The sequence below is a fragment of the Equus quagga genome, chromosome 12 (genome assembly GCF_021613505.1).
Source record: "Equus quagga isolate Etosha38 chromosome 12, UCLA_HA_Equagga_1.0, whole genome shotgun sequence".
Taxonomy (NCBI): domain Eukaryota; kingdom Metazoa; phylum Chordata; class Mammalia; order Perissodactyla; family Equidae; genus Equus; species Equus quagga.
The window spans coordinates 111,065,496-111,084,558 of NC_060278.1; the positions used below are offsets into that span (position 1 = coordinate 111,065,496).

The 19,063-nt window shown below is 60.9% G+C and overlaps 1 protein-coding gene across 7 annotated transcripts; it reads left to right on the forward strand.

Moving 5' to 3' along the window:
• The first annotated feature begins 258 nt into the window (after nt 1–258).
• ARFGAP1 (ADP ribosylation factor GTPase activating protein 1) lies at nt 259–15,358 on the forward strand. 7 transcript variants are annotated; one of them, XM_046679525.1, is made up of 14 exons: nt 568–705; nt 3,773–3,836; nt 4,044–4,153; nt 4,422–4,593; nt 5,132–5,232; nt 6,074–6,160; nt 6,774–6,870; nt 8,791–8,847; nt 10,439–10,471; nt 11,395–11,424; nt 12,302–12,358; nt 12,911–12,970; nt 13,601–13,677; nt 14,681–15,358. In XM_046679525.1, the coding sequence occupies exons 2-14, from the start codon at nt 3,777–3,779 to the stop codon at nt 15,024–15,026; spliced, it is 1,287 nt and encodes a 428-aa protein (XP_046535481.1). In that variant the 5' UTR covers nt 568–705; nt 3,773–3,776; the 3' UTR covers nt 15,027–15,358. The 7 variants fall into 7 exon arrangements, with proteins under 7 accessions (XP_046535487.1, XP_046535483.1, XP_046535480.1 ...); XM_046679531.1 differs by lacking the exon at nt 4,044–4,153 and having other exon boundaries at nt 259–705; XM_046679528.1 differs by lacking the exon at nt 11,395–11,424.
• Nucleotides 15,359–19,063: the final 3,705 nt, after the last annotated feature.

The following is a 19,063-nucleotide window of genomic DNA, read 5'->3' on the forward strand; positions in this document are numbered from 1 at the left end:
ATGCCCTCAACCAAAGGTGACAGCTCTTGTGGGGCGGCGGCCCTAAGGACCCTGCCCTTCCCGAGTGCGGGAACCTCCCCCTTTCCCTCGGAGCCTATTGACGTCACAGCTCTGCCGCTCCAGCCCCGGCTCTGGCAGGATTCCTGCGGTTTTCCCAAGCCCGCCCCCACTTCCGAATCAGCCCCTCGTAAGCACGCCGTCCTTGAGTCAGCCTCAGTGGAGCGGGCCGTCAGTTCTCGTTCAGAGCCTGACGACGCGCCGACCGCATCTTCCCGTCCGCCGTCAGCGACGACGTCGCGGTCCCTCGGACGATCCGCTCCGACACACGTCGCTGGCCCTCCCGCCCTGCCCGGCACAGCAGCGCCGGGGTCTGCAGGCCCCGACCGAGGACGCGGCTCCAGGGCTGTCCGAGCCGGCCGCCTGCTCCCTGCCGCGTCCGCGCAGGCAGGGCCCCCCTCTGCTCCCGCGCGGCCGCCGGGACGCGTCCCCATGGCGACAGGGACGGGGCCGCGCTTCCGGCCTGCAGCAGAGGCGGAAGTCCCGTCCCCCGGCCTCCCGTGATGCCTTGCGAGGTGCAACGTAGCCGGAAGCTGGTGGCGGCGGGGTGGGCGGCCGGCGCGGCCTCGGTGCGGCTGGCGGCGCGCACCCCTCCAGACCCCGCCCGGACCCCCGCTTGGTGCTGGCGCACAGGATCGAGTCCGCCAGGTAAGCGCCAGCCGGAGCCCCCGACCTGGAAGCGCCCGCGCTGCCCCGCCGCCCCGCGGCCGTCCAGGCCCCTCCCGGGCGGACGCCCCCGAACCCCCGAGGCCAACCCTACCGCGGGCTCTGGACCCTCCGCGGGTCGCGGCCCTGCCCGGCCCTTCCCTCGGACCCAGGACCTGGGCACAGCGCCCAGGCGGCCGATCTGAAGGGCTTCCGCCCCTAGGAGGTGAGGGTCCATCTGCTCAGAGCCCTGGGCCGGCTCGGCGCTCTCCTCCCCAGCCGACATCGGCGGTGGAGGGTGAAGAGGCCAGGAAGGGACTCGAACGTGTCTTTTCAGTTGACGTGGATTTGGGTAGAGCCGTGCTTCGTGTCTGCACCGCTAAACAGTTGCATCACAAACCGCTTCTGGGAAATAGCTGCTCGTTCGGCGCAGGTCCGATCGCGCCGCGGCTCTGTCTGCGATGGCGAAGACGGCAGGAAGGCGGCGGGATGGTAGCTCTTGGCGGGTTGTGCGTCCCCTGGCGACCTTGCCCTGCGAGGGTCAGGAATGATCTGTCAGGAGCGAGGGCTGTGCTGGCACACAGCTGCCGGCTGCCTCGGCGGTGTCTGAGACGGAGGTTACTGTTTCTGCCTGTCTCCTGGGTGACATCCCATGTCATCTCACACGTGGAGGAGGTTCCACCGTGAGGGCCAGTGTTTGCAGACTGACAGGTGGCTCACTTAGGGAACTAGGGAAAAGTGTCCCCATTTGGCTCAACATTTACTGGCTTTGTCCACTTGTAGAAAGAGCTGCATTGTACCATCTTGGTTTCAGGTGTTAAAACAGGAGTTCTTGGATTATTTTACAAGATAACCCATATCTGTGGTTTTGAAAGTTAGGAGGTATTTGTTTTTGTGTGTTAAAGTTAGTATTTCTGAGAACTCAAGGATTCTCACATCCAAAACTGGTCACTGAGGGGCGTTCCTTATAAATCCAAGCTGGGTCGTTTATTTTTCACGGATCTTCCCTGGCGGTTCTGCACACATTCGCTCTGCCTTCCCTTACGCAGTTAGAGAGTCAAGAAGCTCACCCCATTTCTGACTTTGTTTGCCTGTGTCCTGTGGGCCGGAGCCTGAGCCTCTGAGGGTCGGCACAGCTCTGTGGAGAGAGCGCAGGGCCTGGTGTAGAGGCCTGTGCGGGGCAGGTGTGCGTCAGCCCTGCGCTCCAGCCCGCACAGGGCGCTCCTGGGGCTGCCATGAGATGAACGTGAGCAAAGGGCTTGGTAAACACAAACCCCCAGACGTCTCTCCAAGGGCGTGTTCCCTGTTTCTGCCTCTCGAGCTGTGGCTGAGCAGGCTGCTCAGCGTGAGGACGGCGTTCTACCTGCATGAGTGGTGCCAGGGCCCAGTACTGGGCAGGATTCTGCACCCAGCTGTTTGCCCTCGAGATCTGGTGGTTTCAGTAGACCCTCTGGCAGCACAGAGAACTGCAGAGCAGAGAGGAGCCTGGGGAAACTCCGGGTTTTGCTTCTGTCAATTACAGAAAGCAAACGTTTATTTCCTGACTTCAGCTAGCTTGAAAGTGGGCCCTGATGAGCATCAGAAGTCGTGGACTCCAGATCGAGCAGGTTTGGTTGTGTGGAGAGGCAGGGCTCCCCTCAGTGAATAACTTATTTCTGCATACTTAAGATTAAAAGGGAAATATACCACAGAGATCCTTCTGGGTTTTTAAAGCTTCATCTCAGTGTAAAGCTCCAACTGCACCTCAGTGGAAAGCTGGTCTCAGCAGTCGCGTTGCGTGCAGAGCAGCGAGCGGGTAGAGAGGTGGCAGCCTGAAAACATCCAGCAGCAGTCTGCCACTTAGAGTGTTCCAGAGGATGTGAGCTGCCCTGTGAGTTAGAGGAAACAGCTCACGGGTTCTGTTCACGGGTGAGAGCAGGGCCTCAGAGAGGCCACACCCTCAGTTGTGGGCTGGTGGCGATAGAGGTGGCCCAGAACCCAGGTCCCATCAGAGGTGGTGTGTGCAGGACCAGTGCAGGTAATTTATGTCCGACACTGCTTGGCACCCATCCCCTTCTTCCAGCTTGAGTCTTATATCGATTTTCCTGGTCATGAGTTCAGTGGGGCACCAGTTGAAGTTGAACTTCGCCAAAGCTAGATCTGTCAAGAAATAAGTGATTTTGGGGCCGGCCCTGTGGCTGAGTGGTTAAGTTCACACCCTCCACTGCGGCAGCCCAGGGTTTCGCCAGTTTGGATCCTGGGTGCAGACACGGCACCACTCATCAGGCCATGCTGAGGTGGCATCCCACATGCCACAACTAGAAGGACCCACAACTGAAAAAATACACAACTATGTACTGGGGGGGCTTTGGGAGAAAAAGGAAAAATAAAATCTTAAAAGGGGGGGGTGATAAGTGATTTTTCTCTTCAGCCCGAGCCTGTGGCTGCTGCTCCCCAGCAGTGTCCCTTTGAGGCATGGGGGCAGGTCTCCTGGTCCATAGGGCACTGTCCTTGCCCTGCTGTGACCGTGCCAGCTGTCACTTCATCCCTCGCGATGGCCTCTTGGAGGACCTACCTACAGACCCCCCCGCTGACTTCACACATCAGTCAGGACCACTTCTGCACCGTGCTGGGGGGGGGTGGAGGGCAGAGAACTCGAGGCCCGTATCTTCAGAGGCCATCAGCTCAGTCTGGTGTGTCACCCTTTTAGGTGGGAAGTGAGATATAGCGGCCAGTCTTTGCGTGTTTTATAGAGGCCACCCCTTACTATGAACTTCATTAGAAGACAGGACTTTTTATAAATTGTATGTAATGCTTAAGCAAAGTGGACACCAGTAATTACGTTATTCTTAATTGCATTGCCATTGACCGGGAGCTCCAGACTCCTCTTGATTCTAGAGTGTGGGGAACAGACTCCTTCCGTAAGTGGCTCCTGACACTGGCTGCAGTGAGTAGCGGTGTTGCCCTCCAGCTTCTAAGCAGCTTAGCGGAATTTCTCTGAAACTATGTTTTGTACTGGTTTTTATACTAATTGATTTTCTTGTGAAGTAACCTATTTGTAAATTTTAAAAGTTTTTTTCCTCTTTTCTAGCATTATGGCCAGCCCGAGAACCAGGAAAGTTCTTAAAGAAGTCAGAGTGCAAGATGAAAACAATGTGAGCTTCTGCTTTCCTTTGATGCCTCTGTTAGGGTTAGCAGCCTCTCGGAAGTTGCCTACAGCCTCAGAGCCCTCCCTCCCTGTCGCTGTTGGTCCCACAGCTGTCCTCTCCTCTGCACCCTCTTGGGGCCACCCATTGGGTCTCAGGGGTCCCCGAGCCCTGCCCTGAGCCGCCTGGGTGAGCCACACGTGGCCCTCTTTGCAGGTGTGTTTTGAGTGTGGTGCGTTCAACCCTCAATGGGTGAGTGTGACCTACGGCATCTGGATCTGCCTGGAGTGCTCGGGCAAACACCGAGGGCTCGGGGTGCACCTCAGGTCAGTACCCTCTGCTCAGGGCAGCAGACGTGCTCCTGCCCCTCAGGCTCCGTGGGCATCCTAAGCCATAGTCAGGGGCCTGCCGTCAGGAGCCAGGTGGCAGAAAAGCGCGGGCCACCTCACACGCCACCTCACACACCGTGTGCTCAGGTGTCAAGGCCAGGCCCTCCTGACACAGGAAGCACATGCTCCTGATTCACAGCGTGGCTGGGGTCGGGGCTCTTGGATACCTGGTACCCGATCATCACAGTCATCCTCTGGTTTCCAGCTTCGTGCGCTCTGTTACTATGGACAAGTGGAAGGACATTGAGCTCGAGAAGATGAAGGCCGGAGGGAATGCAAAGTTCCGAGAGTTCCTGGAGTCTCAGGAGGACTACGACCCTTGCTGGTCCCTGCAGGATAAGTACAGCAGCAGGGCCGCCGCCCTCTTCAGGGACAAGGTGAGGACAGGCAGCCAGCAGGGGCCAGGCTGCTCTGTCCGTTGGCGGCCTTAGTGGTTCCAGGAGTTGGGGTTCTTCTGTGGGCTCTGCCACCATGGAGGCTATGTGCAGTCCCCGTACAGACAGTTGTGTCGCCCTGTCCTGTCCAGGCAAGGGGAAGCAGGTGCCTGTCGTTGGCAGGGGTGGAGGACGAGCCTTCCTCCCCAACATTTGGGACAGTGTCACGTCCAAGTGCCTTTTTACATCTTGGGTAAAACTCCTGAGAACACAGCACCTGCTGGTGCCGTCATTTGAGGGACAGAGAGGTGGGTCCCAGGCGTTTGGGGTTGGAGCCGCTGACCAAGAGCTCACCGGCACTGCTGTTCACCACAGCCAGAGTGAGACCCAGCCTCAGTGATCACTCGTGGCAGAGACCCCAGCCCACAGCCACCGAGGCTGGAGGGGCTGCATGCAGGGCGCATGAGAGTGTGCTAGAGTGGACAGCGTCTGTGGCTGCCCCGCACAGTTCTGGGCTCTCTAACCCGTGTCCCCTTGGCAGGTAGCCACTCTGGCCGAAGGTAGAGAATGGTCTCTGGAGTCATCGCCTGCCCAGAACTGGACTCCACCCCAGCCCAAGACGCTGCCGTCCACCGCCCACCGGTAGCTCTCCGCTGGCCCGCTAGTCGGGCTCTGTGCTGTTCTCAGCCTGGCTCTGATCTTAGTTATAGCTCAGGATCCCCGGGGTGTCGTGGTATTGGTTCTAATTTTGAGCTGTTCCCAGAAATCAGTGGGAAAAACAACTTTATAGGTTGCTGAAACAATAACAAGTTTTTAGTAAAAATTCAACCAATAAAGACACATCTAAAACAGAACATATTATCTGCCCGCTTCTCAGATGTTAGCCCAGTGCAGGTCCTTCCAGACACGTACCGCTGATGCATGCGGCTCTGTGAGACGTGGCCTGGCTGGGGTTGCCACCTCCCCAGAGCATAGGCACACTGTGGGCGAGCTGATCCCCACGGTGAGTGTCCTCTGTCCTCGCACATTGGAGGCTGGTGTTCTGGGGTGACCACTCAGAGAAGGCTCCTCGTCTATGCCAGGGGTACCCAGCGGCCCTCCCTTTGTCCCCCTACTCCCCTTGCATTTTGTGTCAAGGTGTCCTTGTTGGAAGGTCTCCAGACCAGTACCATGTGCTTGTTCTGGCCTCGGTCCTCCCAGCCTCTCCAGGGCCTCCGTTCTGGCACAAGCAGGCAAGGAGCCGCTGTTGAGACCCTATCTGTGAGGCTTGGTGCCTCTGCATGCTTCTTGCTGGTGTCAGCTGCCGGGCCTGAGCCCCCTGCCAGACAGAGCTGGAGGCTGGCCTGCCGGGAGCTTTGTTCTCAGAGGAGCCCAGGGGTGACCAGGTGGATGAGACAAGCACCTCCCCGAGACCCGCCTGGTTCCCGCAGGCGTCTCCCCTTCCCCGTCCTTTGGCCTCACCAACTGTTGACTCTGATTTTAGAGCCTCTGGCCAGCCGCAGAACTCAACCTCCTCTTCAGACAAGGCTTTTGAAGACTGGCTGAACGACGACCTCGGCTCCTACCAAGGGTAAGGCCTCGAGGTCGGCGGGGGGCTTGGGAGGACGTGGGGGCTGCACTCAGGGCAGACTCGACCGTGGAGGGTGTCGGGGGGGCCTCCAGGGGGAGGTGGGGGGGTACTCTGGGCAGACCTGGACTTGGAGGGTTGTGTGGGGGGAGCTTAAGAGGATGTGCTGGGTGCAGGGTCAGCGTGTTTGCAGGCCTGCCTGCCTCAGCCCTGGGCCAGCCCAGGTTTGAAGAGGGGTCTTAAGTCGAGAGAAACGCTAACATTTAGAAGGAAGAGAGAATGCATTTTCTTTGAATCTCTCTGGCCTGTGAATGTGTTTTTGTCCCTCGAGCCATCAGATTAAACTGTTTGGTGCTTTTTGCTGTTACTCTGGTTGTTGGCTTTGTGTCTGGCTGGGGCTCCTCTGGCTAGACGCAGCAGGAGGGTGTAAAGAGCAGAGGAAGGCCTGCCTCCTGTGTGCTGCTGGACCATGGGCAGCACAGCGTGTCCTGTGCGAGGGGGAGTCGCTACGGCCTTCAGAGGGCCCCTCGGGGCGGCTGGCCATCCACGCCTCTGTCCTGGGCTCTGGGCACCTCCCACACCCATGGCTTTTAGCTGCTGCTTGTGTTTCCATCAGGGCCACGGAGAACCGCTACGTGGGGTTTGGGAACACAGTGCCGCCTCCGAAGAGAGAAGACGACTTCCTCAACAGTGCCATGTCGTCCCTGTACTCGGTGAGGGCACACAGGTCCTGAGGGGGTGTGTGTGTGTGTATCCGTGCGTGTGTGCATGTGCGTGTGTCCCATGCCAACCCCCAGGGGCCTCCCAGCGTCGCAGACAGGCTGGGCCCAGTGGGGCAGTGCTGGGCTGCTCTAGGAAAGCGTGCTGCTTGTTCTGGTTGAGGCCCCTCTCCCTCTCTTTCACTGAAACTGTATGTGGCTCCCGTTATTCAGATGCCATGTGTGTTCAGTCGTCTGCCCGCTTTGGTTACAAGTATGTCTTTCAAATTTATTGAGGGGCGTATCCTCTAAAGCACTAAAGTTCTGCCTGGAAGCTGCCTGGCCGCCCTCTCCTGGGAGAGCACTGGGCACAGCCAGCAGCTGACCCTGCCTTGCCTCCTGGCTGATTCTCAGTGCCGCTCTTAGCCAGCTCCTGAGGACGAGATTCCAGGGGCAGAGGCGAAGTGCTTGGGGGTAGCACGGGCCCTGGCGCCCTTTGGGGATGGTGCCCTTGGCTACGCGTGCACATCCCTACCTGCGTCACCGCTCCAGTCAAACCATCATTTTCCAAGCAGACTTTGTTTCTTTAGAATGCTTTTTATTCATCGCAGCATCATCCGTGACCCCGAGAAGCACAGACCGCCTGAGGGTCTGCCTGGGGAGGGGGTCAGGTGACAGCTGGTGTGTCGTCTGGGTGCTGTGTGTGTAGAGGCGAGGAGGGCTCTTGTGCTAGTAGGGTGGGTCTCCCGCAGTCCGAGTCAGCAAGGAGGTGCAGAAGAGGGGCGTGCGTGTGAGAGGTGACACTGCACTGCCCATGCCGCATGTGCGGGGAGGAGACTGGAAGGAGGCAGTCGCGTCTCCGGGCCGTGGACTCAGGTCCTGACTGAGGTGTGATGGGAGGCCCTCTTTCACCCCGTACGCTTATGGTTCTAAAGATGGATGAACCTCCCGCTCAGAAATTGATGAAACTCTCTTCACCCCTGAGGCGCCCCGGGCTGGCTCTCCGGAGCTCCAGGTCTTGGGCAGCTGGAACAAGCCAGCTGGAGCCCTGGAACCTGAGGTTGCACCCCTCACGGTCGTCGAATCTTTTCCAGGGAAAAAAGGCAAATCTTTAGTTTGAAACCTTCTGTGTAGGAGTTTATTTTAAAACAGTCCCCACCCCCATGGAGGAATGTAGTCTTTTCACATCCCCACGCCCCCATCCAGGAAGGTAGTCTTTCCACGTCCCCACGTCCCCATCCAGGAAGGTAGTCTTTCCACGTCCCCACGCCCCCATCCAGGAAGGTAGTCTTTCACGTCCCCACGTCCCCCTGCTGTGGATCTTTAATTCTTAGTGAAGGACTGAACGGGACTGTCTCCCATGGTGAGGTCTGTCTCTCTTCCTTTGGAGGAAGAAGCGACGTTGGGTTTAAACGAGACGTTCATGGCTCTAAATAGCTTTAATTGATTTTGGAGGCTTAGGAGAACACAGCTTCACACTTAGAAGAGAATGGGTTGCAGTGACCCGTAACCAGCCTCACAGTCTTGTATGTCTGGAGTGGGCACCAGCATGGCACTGGACTCCTGACCCCTCAGAGGGGAGGCGGGAGGGTGGAGGGCAGCAGGAGGAGCAGGCCCAGGCTTGAGATGGAGGCTCTGGGGCTGGGGCCAGCGGTCCCACCCTGTGGTCCAGGCCTGGCTCTTCCGAGTCCCTCCTGTTGGGGGCTGAGGATGGTCCTGATGGGGTGGTGGTGCAGGGGCGGGTGCATGGTGTCCAGGCGTGCCTGTTGCGGGAATGCTCACTCTGTGTGGAGAGCGGATCTGTGAGCTGCTGTAGGGCCCTCTGCAGGCATCCAGACCCTCCTTTGCCAGGTGACGGCACAGCAGGTCAGAAAGGCCCCTCCCTGGGCAGCGGCATGTGGAGCCTTGACTTGGCTTCTCTGTTCTTCCTTTCAGGGCTGGAGCAGTTTCACCATGGGAGCGAGCAAGTTTGCCTCAGCAGCTAAGGAGGGCGTGAGTAGCTCATCCCAACATGCCGCCAGGCCCCGTGGGACCCACCAGGCTGTGCTGGCTGGTATCTGGGAGCAGGAGAAGGGTCTTGAAGGGCCTCTGACCAAGGGGTGGTGGGTGTTCAGAGGCCATGAGCCTTCCCTCCCGTGTTCAGGGCTGCACGCCCACCTGTGCCAAGGGACTCTTGGTTTCTGGCCCTTCGAGCTGCCCTCAGCCAGAGCTCCCAGGGTCATGGAGGAGCCTCAAGGCCACGTAGAGGGTCTCTGCTTTCATAGCGGGTTTCATAGTTTGTCTGTGTGTCAGAGGCTCAGCAGGCTCTAGAACAAAGAGGCGCTGTGTTGAGCTGGGGGCAGAACGTGACCCGGACTTGCCCTCCCTGCAGTGTTGACCAGGCCCCCACTTAGGCCGAGTGAAGCAGGTGGTGGCCCTGTGGCCCCTTGAGTCTCTCCTGGGTGCTGGGTCTCCAGAGCAGAGTTCTTTCTCTCTCACCCTTGCCTGCTCAGCCCGAGGCCAGGGGAGGATTTGGGGGTTTTGTCAGGACAGACAGTGGAGAGTGGGAACATACCTGGCCTCCTGGCAGCAACCTGGACAAGTGCCGGGCGGAAAGGAACAGCCAGAAACTGTATGGGGATGTCAGCCTGGAGGGAGACAGCCTGCAGGGGAGACCGCGAGCCGGCCGTGTGGCCATGGTTGTGAGAGGAAGGTGAGAGAAGAGGGGGAGCCCAGAGCAGGGACAGGAGGCTGCCTGGTGAGTGACCCAGAGCAGACAGACCCTGAAGGTCAGGACAGGAGCCTTCTGAGGGCTGGAGCCAGGGAGCCGTGGGCCAGCCGGGTGCCTGCAGCCGCCCCCACGTCCAGCGGAAACCACCGAGTTGGCTCTGGGCTGGAGTAAAACCTCAGGGAACATTTCTCAGGGGTACCCCTGGGCCTGCCCCCACCCCCCTCAGGCCATGCAGGGTGGAGGGGAGGCCCAGAGAGGTTTGGCAGCCCGGCCCTGGGAGGAGCCTGGTGCTGAGGGGCTCAGCTGCCGTGGCACTGCTGTCATGTGGTCCCCTACCACGTGGCCTCTGCTGGCTTTCTCTAGAGCCTGGTCTCTGAAGGAGGGTGTGGCTGGGGTGTCCATGTACCTTCCAGCTGGAATATCACGGCCAGGCATTTTTCTTCTTCAGTTGTTATAAAGGTGACTGGGGTGCCAGGTAGAGACGAGCAGCGTGACTGGCCTGTTGAGCACCGAGTGGGAGGTGGTGTGGGCACGGTCGTGAGAAAGCCCAGTGAAGACGGGGTTGGGTGGCCACCTCTGCGCTTGTGGTTTACGGGGCCCCCACTGCTCAGGGTGGGGAAGTTGGAGTTGGGCCGGCTCGCCAGCTCTGGGTGCTGCACGGGTGCTCTCGTCCAGTGGCCTCCCTCCAGCGGGGACCTGGTGCTGTGGGCAGCTTTGCCGGGCCCCTCGGAGCTGCTGCAGGGTGAGCGCTGGTGCCTCGCGGCCGTCGGGACCCAGACCTGGGACTGAGTGTCTGAGCCCCGTGGAAATACAGCTTGGTGGCCAGAGTCAGGACGGTTGATCACAAGGCGTTGTCTTTGCTTTTCCTTTCAGGCCACAAAATTTGGATCCCAAGCAAGTCAAAAGGTAACAGAGGAAGCTTCCGCGCCCCGTGTTCTGTTAAAACTCCCAGCGTGATGTCCCGTTGGTGTCTGGACCCTGCCTGGTCTGCCCTCCGTGGGCTGTGTGCTCGGGAGGGACATGGCCGTATGCAGCCTGGACTTGGACCGGCCTGTGCGTGTGCACCCGTCCCCCAAGCTCACACATCAGTGGGCATCACCTCAGGTGCCCATGGGCTTAGCAGGTGGCGTAGGAGGCTGTACCTGCCTAGGGTCTGCTCCCGCTGTCCATCGCAGCCTGTGAAGGAGCAGGCAGGCACACTGTGGGCGGGACGAGGGCTCTGTGTTGTGTGTGTGGCAGCCGCAGGCGGGCTGAGCCGGCCCAGTGCCCTCCATCCTGGTCAGTGCTGCTCTCAGAGGTGGCTGGCTCAGGCCTTGGTGTTTGTTGTTTCTTCAAATCCTGGTCAGTCGCCAAGCAGTCCCCACGTGGTGCCAGACCCTGGGCCGGCCTGTCCTCCCGGCGCTGGGCGTCAGTGCTCACGTGGAGGCTATCCCGGCCACTCGAGCCCTGCCCTCACGCCCAGGGAGGGAGCTGGGTTCTCCAGGGGCTTGGAGCACTGCCCATCTGTGGCGACATTTCACCCAACCCCACTCAGGAGCCTCTTCTTTGCTTTTATCTCTGAGCCCCCATTTCAGCTCCTGAATCACGCATGCCCCCTCCTGCGGTTCTGGAAAGTGGTCAGGTGGGAGTGGAAGGTGGTCAGGTTCAGTAGCCGTGAATGGGCTCCAGGGTCGTTTTTGGGGACCCCTGTTGGGGCGATGCTGTGAGAAACAAGACACTAGTCAAGCGTGCCGAGATGCTTCTGGATTGTTGTGAGATGCTGCTCCTACCGCCTTGCTTTCTCTCTCTCTCTTTCCCCCAACCCGTCTCCCTATGCCGTCTGGGTAAAGTTTTGGGGTCCCAAGCAGCAGCCGGAGCTGGTAAGGCCCCGCGTCTGCTCTTGCGCGCGTCTCTGCTCGGTGCGTGCTTTGCTCTGTGCCGTCCCGCCTGCCGTGGCCTGTCTTGTGTCAGCGCTTTTGTGTGCGCACACTCAGCGCCTCTCACCGGCTGTCCACGATGCTCAGGGATCCGAGTCTCGGGCAGGAGACACAGGATCCGGCGCCCGGGGGTGCTACTCCTCCAGGGGCACTGATGGGCCCAGGGCACCTGGGCTACTCGGTGTGATTTTCACTTTGTTTTAATTATCTTGAGCACATAATCTGAAGGAGTTTTATCCCAGTGGGAGGTCCTGACACCCATGTGGTGAGCCTGTCTCACTGTCCCATGCTGCCCCCCACCTGAGCACTGTGCTAGCCTTGGTTGGTCCCCCAGCTCTGTCCCCGTCCCTCCAAGCTAGCTCCTCGCAGGCCTGCTGGAGGCCGGTGGGGCCTGAACCACTCCAAGGACTGAGGATGCACCCGTCTGCATCCTGGGGCGCCATGTGACCTGCTGTCAGCACCTGGCTGTCCTTACGCCAGACCACCTGGGATCTGACGGGAAGCTCCTGGAGGTGGCCGCCAGGCAGGGCAGACTCCCGGGGGCTTGCTGCCATCCCCAGACCCCTTTTTGTGAGCACATATGCCAGGGGCAGCTGTCTCCAGCCTCCGTGCAGCCAGGCTGCCCAGCCACTTCTGTGCAGCCACCTCAGGTGCCGCAGCCGCTGCAGGAGCCTGGGGTGTCCCGTGTGCTGCCCACCCTCCGCTGCCTTCCTTCTGTTGGCACAGCTTGTGGCCGCTGCGCCAGTGCATGTGCTGGGAGGAGCGTGCCGCACGAGGAGCTCACGTGACTTCTCTCTCATCGCATCCTTCCTTCAAACAGGCTTCCGAGTTGGGCCACAGTCTAAACGAGAGCGTCCTGAGACCCGCCCAGGAGAAGGTGAGGCGGCCCCCGCCGGGGGCTGAGTGCTCCACTGGGTGTTCCTCGTGCCTCCCCAGTTGGCCCCCGTTTCCGGGCGCAGCTGAGCTCGGGTGCTTTTGTTCAGAGGCTCTGACTCCCACGGGCTCCCTGTGTTCCCGCAGGCTCCCATCCCGGCCTCAGCGAGGCCTGGCCTTGCACTCTGCTCCTCGGGGTGGGGGGTCCTCTCCTCCCACAGGGCTGGTTGGGACCCTGCCCTCCCTAGCACGCCCGCTACAGTGCACAGAGTGCTCAGACTGGACAGGACAGGCTCTTGAGGGGCGGGGGCCTTTGGGATCAGTGCCAACCTGTCCTCTGAGGGTTGTGGGTGAGGCAGAGAACACTGGGAGAGGATGCTGTGTTAGACCAGCCCAGGCGCTGGGTGTCGTTGGCCCTGACTCCTCTCAGTTCTGGGGTGACAGGTTCCTGTGACACAGCTGCTGCCGCGGCCCTTCTCAGCCTGCATGTCCTCTCGGGGTTGGGCTGCTGTGGGGCTTCTGGCCTCAGCTAACACTGCTGTTTCAATCCTTGCAGGTGAAGGAGGGAAAGATTTTTGATGATGTGTCCAGTGGGGTCTCTCAGTTGGCGTCTAAGGTAGGGCAGGCCCCGCTTGACGTGCGGGCGCAGCTGGAAGCCAGTCTCCATATTCCAGGGCCCCTGGAACCGAGAGCAGGCAGGGGCCTGGGGGCTTCATGCCCCAGTCGCTTCTGTGGCCCGGCATCCTCTGAGACGTGAGGAGGGTCAGGTAGATGCTCTGGTGCCGACAGCTGGAGGAATATGGAAACAGCTTGACGAGGGCCTGTCACAGCCACTAACCTGTCGCTTCTTTTCCTTTTGCCCTGTCTTGCTGCCGCTGATCTCTCCCTGGTGAGTGCTGGCCTCTCAGTGTGCTTGGGAACGGCCCGCCGTCTCTGCCTTAAAGCCGGGGCTAGGGTGTGCATGTCACCCTGCTCCCAGTGCGAGGCTCTCTGGGTGGGAGGAGGCCCGCGGGGACTCCGTGTGCCTGCCGGGAGCTTCACTCGCAACTCGCCTCATTCGGGTTGAGCTCCTGAGGGCTGCAGCCTCACTTCCACATGGGTGCCTGCCCGCCCAGCAGACCCTGCTGGAGGCAGGGTGCCTGGGCCCTGCTGTGTCGCGTTTCCAAGCTTCACTAGGCCTCAGCAGGATGCCGTGGGCGTGCTCAGGTCAACCGCCACTGAGCTGCCTCCTCCCGTCTCCTTGCAGGTCCAGGGAGTTGGCAGTAGGGGATGGCGGGATGTGACCACTTTTTTTTCTGGGAGAGCGGAGGACCCCTCGGACAGGTATGCCAGGCCCCCCTGTCCTGACGTGGGCCTCCCTTCCCCAGGCTCTTCCTGCGGGGTCTCTGGGAGGCAGTTGCCTGGGGGACAGGTGTATCATGCCCCAAGGGTTCAGGGGTCATAGTGCAAAAGCCCTGAGGCCTCTAGAGGTGCAGAGAGGACGGCTGGTGTCTTTTCCTCTTCCACTTTGACCCTGGCAGGAACTCCCACTGCCCAGGGCTGGGGGGCAGCCGAGCTCTGAGCCCACTGTCTCCTGGAATCTGGGCAAGTGGGGCGGTGTCTGCTCTTAGGGCTGGTGCTGGCCCTTTCTGCTGGAAGCGCCGTTGGCTGGCTTTGTCTTTCTCTGACCCCACAGGTGGGACCCTGGGGATGTGATGGGGAGACGGCCGCAGGCTGGGTGTGGAGCAGTGGCCTCTGGGGCTGGCCGTGGTGGGCACTGGGATACGTCTCCATGCTTGTGGCAGAGTGCCACGCCACCCTTTCCAACATGATGTCTGGCATTTTAAATGGTGTGACTGCAGCTCTGGCAGGCAGCAGCTCAGCTCAGGGGCTCTCTGAGGGCAGCCTGCATCCCCAGCTGATTCTCTCAGCAGTGCGGATGAGGCCCAAGAGCACTGGGTTTGTTTTTCTTCCTTAATGGTTGCAGAAAACCAATGTTTTATGTTTTCCTTCAGACATTCTCTATTTTGGGTGGGACTGATGGAGTGTGGGTCTGGTGGCAGGAGGCCTGTTTGACTCTTTCCAGCAGGTCCATGCCCTCAGCTCCATGGCGGAGCTGCGCTGAGGCCTGGTTCCTCTGCCCTAGAACAGGAAGAACAACTCCCAGACCCTGAGAGGCCTGGCCGAGCGCTCTGGGCCTGGGGTTGTGGAGCTGGGGGGCCTCGGGTCTGAGCTCTCTCTCGGGAGATGCTGATGCAGAGCAAAGGCCCGGTGGCTCGGGAGGCACTGCCCCGTTGGTCTCCTGGTTTTGTGAGGCAGCTGTTCAGAGTCCCCCCCTCTTTTCAAGACCCCCGGAGGGCCAGAGCTACCAGAACAGCGGTGGGGACAACTGCCAGAACAGCTCCATCGACCAGAGCTTCTGGGAGACCTTCGGGAGTGCCGACCCCTCCAGGGCCCACAGGTCCCCGAGCAGCGACAGCTGGACGTGCGCTGACGCCTCGGCCGAGAAGAGGAGCTCGGACAGCTGGGACGTGTGGGGCTCAGGCTCCGCATCCAACAACAAGAACAGTGACCACAGCGACGGTGGGGAGGCCTGGGCGGGTGGCGGGGAGAGCAGAGCCAAGACCGCCAAGAAGGTGGCGTCGCCACCAACAGCGCTGGTGGATGAGGGCTGGGACAACCAGGACTGGTAGGCCCTTCGCGCCCCAGCCCTTGGGGCCCCCGTCTTGTCTGCACTTTGCCCTCCTCCAGCCTCAGCTGTTTGACCCAAGAGGCAGCAGCGGTGTGTGAAGACAGCGCCTTGGGCGGGGCCCTGGGGCCCATGCTGCCTGCCGAGTGGGAGCAGGCGCTCACGTCATGGGGCAGAGGCCATCCTGTGTCTTGCATCTGTGTCCTTGCTCTCCTGGGATTCTGGGGTAGCTCTTGGGCCCTGGGGCCAGGCCCCATTGAGGGCAGGACCCCTGCTGCTGCGGGAGGACGTACGTGCTCACTAATAAACCCCGCAGCCGCGGTGTCAGGAATGAGAGTGCATTCTGGAAGGGGCTTTGACTCCGTGTTCCCTCTGGTTCTCTTTCTCTTTGAGGAAGACACCTGGGGTTTTAGAGATGGAGATAGAGCAACACCAGAGCTTGCACCACTGTCTGCCCCGCCCTGGAACCCCGCCCCCACCGGCCTGTGCCCACTGCATGCTGGGAAGCTGGCTGTGACTCACCCAGGGGCTCTCCCTCATCCGCCCGTCCAGTCCTGCATAAGCGGCTGCACGCACAACCCAGTGGGCTCCACCTCGCACTGGACACCTGAGCCTGTTGGCAGTGCTTCAACTCAGCCGTGCCTGTCGGAGCTGATGGCGGCACCTGCCAGGGATGCCCGCGCAGCTCAGAAACATGGAAATAAGATTCCAGTGTGGTTAGGAAGGAAGGAAGGCCCTGAGTGCCCTCCAAGCCCGAGTCAGTTCCCAACCAGGTCTGGGGGGCCGTACTGGCAGGGTACGCTCATTGAGGAGCAGTGTGGGGCCTTTGCCCAGGCAGGGGCCTCTGCCATGCCGCTCCGGTGTGTCTGCCTGTTGGTGTTTTGAGGTGTGTGCCAGTAAACCAGTAGTCCCCGTGACTCCAAGCCTTTCTGGCAGTGGGAGTGTGGGGGGAGTTTGCATCAGGCCGGTCACCACCACTCCTGTCCTTGCTGGCACTTAGCTGTCACACAGCACTGTCCTTCCTCTGTTGGCCCTCTGTTCTTGCACTGTTGGGGGGAGCTCACCATCTACCCAGAGCCTACTCGGCTATGAGCCACCGCTGCTGGCCACCCCTCCCTGTGGTCGACCCCGCATGTGACAAGGCCATGGTCAGTTTTCTGTCCCCGCACCCACTTTTGCTGACCCTTGTGGCACCGTCAGCCAAGTTTTGACTGGGCATTGTATGTACCTGTGGCCTCCTGTATGGTTTATTTGTGTGGGACGTGCCTGTTCCCTGCCCTGGGCTGGTGGCCGCTGTTCCGTGGACAGGCCCCTCTCCCCACGTGGGTGCCCGCCCTCAGATGGCCGTGTAGCCCAGGAGCAGCCAGGTCACAGCGTGTGTTGGTCTGCAGCACAAGCCTGAGCCAGAAGTGACAGATGGGCCTGCATGGGACAGCCCTGCACCACAGCTCTCCTTTTAGGAGGGCGCCCCCAGAGGGGAGCGGATGCCTGGTGCAGAGCACTTGTGCCTTTGGTGGCCACTTGAGGGTCTCGGTCATTGGACCAGCAGCCTGCTGCACTTGGGTCTGAGGTCAGAGATCAGGTCTAGGGTGATGAGAAGCCCCAGGTCAGAGTAAGAGCCAAACCCACAGTTAGTCTGCCAGCTGGGGACCAAGGGTTGTGGAGTGCAGGTGCTCAGGAGAGCTGAGCCAGAGGTGAGGGTGCTCACCAGCCGACGTTTTCTCCCTGGAGCGGGGACTCTGAATGCGGCCGCTGCAGGCCTTCTGCCTGGGGTCAGCGCCCAGCAGGATGAGGATGTGCGGTCCCATGTTTCTGTACCAGGGCTGCCTGTCAGGGTGGAAGCTCACACGGGTCTTCTGCTCTCAGCTCTGGAGGCTTCCGTGGCGTTGGGGCAGTTTTCTCTTGTCCCTTCGGGCCCAAGAGGCCACATTAAGTTGGGAGTCTGTCTGCATGGGAGCCCCCTCCCATGCTAAGTGCAGTGATTACAAGGACTGTGTTCCGAGTTCTTAGGCTCGTGCCCATAGCGCGTCTGCTCTCCACGTCTGCTTCTGGAATGCTCGGATGTGGTGGTCAGAGACCACTCACCAGCAAAGGACAGACACCCTTGCTCTGCAGGTGCTGTCTGAGTTGGGGCCCAGGACAGGTGCGAGGACTTCTCTCTGCTGCGTTGCGTGCATGGGCCTGAGTGTCCAGTTCCCCCTCCTGCACAGGGACGTGTGTCACAATAAAGTGTGTGGGAACACAGATGGTTTGGCGAGCCCCTGAGGGGCCGTTTCCAGCCTGGGTGCGGGTGGGGGGCAGGCCAGGTGCCCATGGAGCTCCCATGGGTGCAGGCCAGGCGCTCGCAGGGAGAGCAGAAAGGTCTCATTGGGCATCTGCCTGGGACCTGGGGCTGGGCAGTGACTCCTTGATGGGTGGGCCAGCAGAGAGGCTCACCTGGGCCTGGGTGGAGATGCCCCGGCCCCCGTGTGTGGGGCCACCAGCAGGCTGCCTGGACTCTGTGCCCTCCACCTGAGCCTGCATCCTGAAGCCACCTGCTGGAGGAAAGGTGGCCGGGAGAGGCAAGTGGGGGTTGTCCTGCCTGGGCAGTGTGGGGCGGGTGAGCCGAGGCTGGACAGGTGAAGGCAGTGGTCCTGAGTAGGGAGGCAGGTCCAGGTTGGGTGTGGCCCCAGTGGGAAGGCAGGTCCTGGAGTCTATTGGCTGAATCTCAGTTGGTCCCACCCACCTGTGCTTGCCAGCCGGGCCTCTGCCTCGGGCCAGCTGGGTAGGAAAATAGACCATGGACCATGAAGCTGCCGTCCCGCCCAGGCTCCAGCTCCAGGAGGCCGGGCTGATCTGTGACCAGCATGTTTACCACCAGTTCAGGCCTATCAGCCAGTCTCTACCATCTGTGTGCCCCAGGCTCCTTGGCTAAGGTACCAGGACTGACCTTGCCCAGCTTCACATCCCATTTTGGAATGAGGGTGATGTGAGCCGGCCAGGATGCTGGCTGCTGTGTCGCTTTGGGAAGGATGACAGGACTCTTGCTGAGCAAGAGGCAGCACCTGGCTCTGACCTGTCCTTTCTCAAGCTGGGCCACTGGGCAGCTTGGGCCCCAGTACTGCTAGGTGGTCTTGGAGGCTGTGGGGGCGTCACGGGCATCAAGTGCCTTCTGGGCGCAGGGGCCCTGGGCACATGGATGAGGAGCTGATGGGGCCCAGCCAAGAGCACCGAGGACCTGACTGGCTTGCATCTGTGGAGGGCGGCGCCTCAGTGACGTGTGTGAGTGCACACACGTGCCCGGAGTGGCTGTGAGCCTGAATGGACACGTATCCGCTGTGTGAGTGTGGGAGTCCACCAGACCAGGCGCCCTCTGCTGGCCACAGCTCGGGTCTGTAGGGCCCACTGGCTCGGCCGGGGCACAGGTACCAGGACACCCAGCCGTCAGCGTCCACCAGCTCTGCAGCATCCTAGCGTCCAGGCTCCAGACCTCAGGCTCGGGCAGCTCTCGGGACACGGCAAGTGGAGGAGCTCCTTTTGCCCCGGGGTCCTCATGGGGCAGAGGGTCTGAGGCCCTTTCCAGCCACAGGAGCGCCACCTGCCAGGGCGAGTGCTGGCTCAGACACAGGCAGGACAGGGGAAGGAGGGGCACTCCGAGGGGCCTGGGACCTGGACCTCCACCAGCAACGTTCCCAACCCTCAAGGTGGTGGACCGGCTGCAGGGGCAAAGTGGTGGAACAGGCTGGATCCTGCAGCCTGCCCTATGGGGGAGGCAGCTAGGGACAAGAGCTCCTGCGGGAGTCCAGGAAGGAAGGACCACCCCCCAGCAACATCCAGCCCCACCTTCTCAGCCCACCGACCCCTCCCAGCCTCCAGCGAATGGGATATCTGGACTACGACCTGCACTGCCCGCCAGCAGCTGGAGGTTCTGTGCAGTGCCCGCCTCCCCAGGAGTGCTTCTGCCTCAGGAAGCTGCCCCAGAGCAGGGCCAGAGGGGCCCCAGCAGCCTCTTGGGCAGGAGCGGGTACCCAAGGGTCTGGTGGGGGCAGGGGCAGGACGGGG

What these genes read in the sequence shown, in the direction of transcription:
- ARFGAP1 (XM_046679531.1), top strand. Translation starts at nt 561, where the DNA reads ATGCCTTGCGAGGTGCAACGTAGCCGGAAGCTGGTGGCGGCGGGGTGG. An exon ending in CCATGTCGTCCCTGTACTCG is followed by an intron (nt 6,871 to 8,790) that starts GTGAGGGCACAC and finishes TCTTCCTTTCAG; the next exon opens with GGCTGGAGCAGTTTCACCAT. An exon ending in CCTCAGCAGCTAAGGAGGGC is followed by an intron (nt 8,848 to 10,438) that starts GTGAGTAGCTCA and finishes TTTTCCTTTCAG; the next exon opens with GCCACAAAATTTGGATCCCA.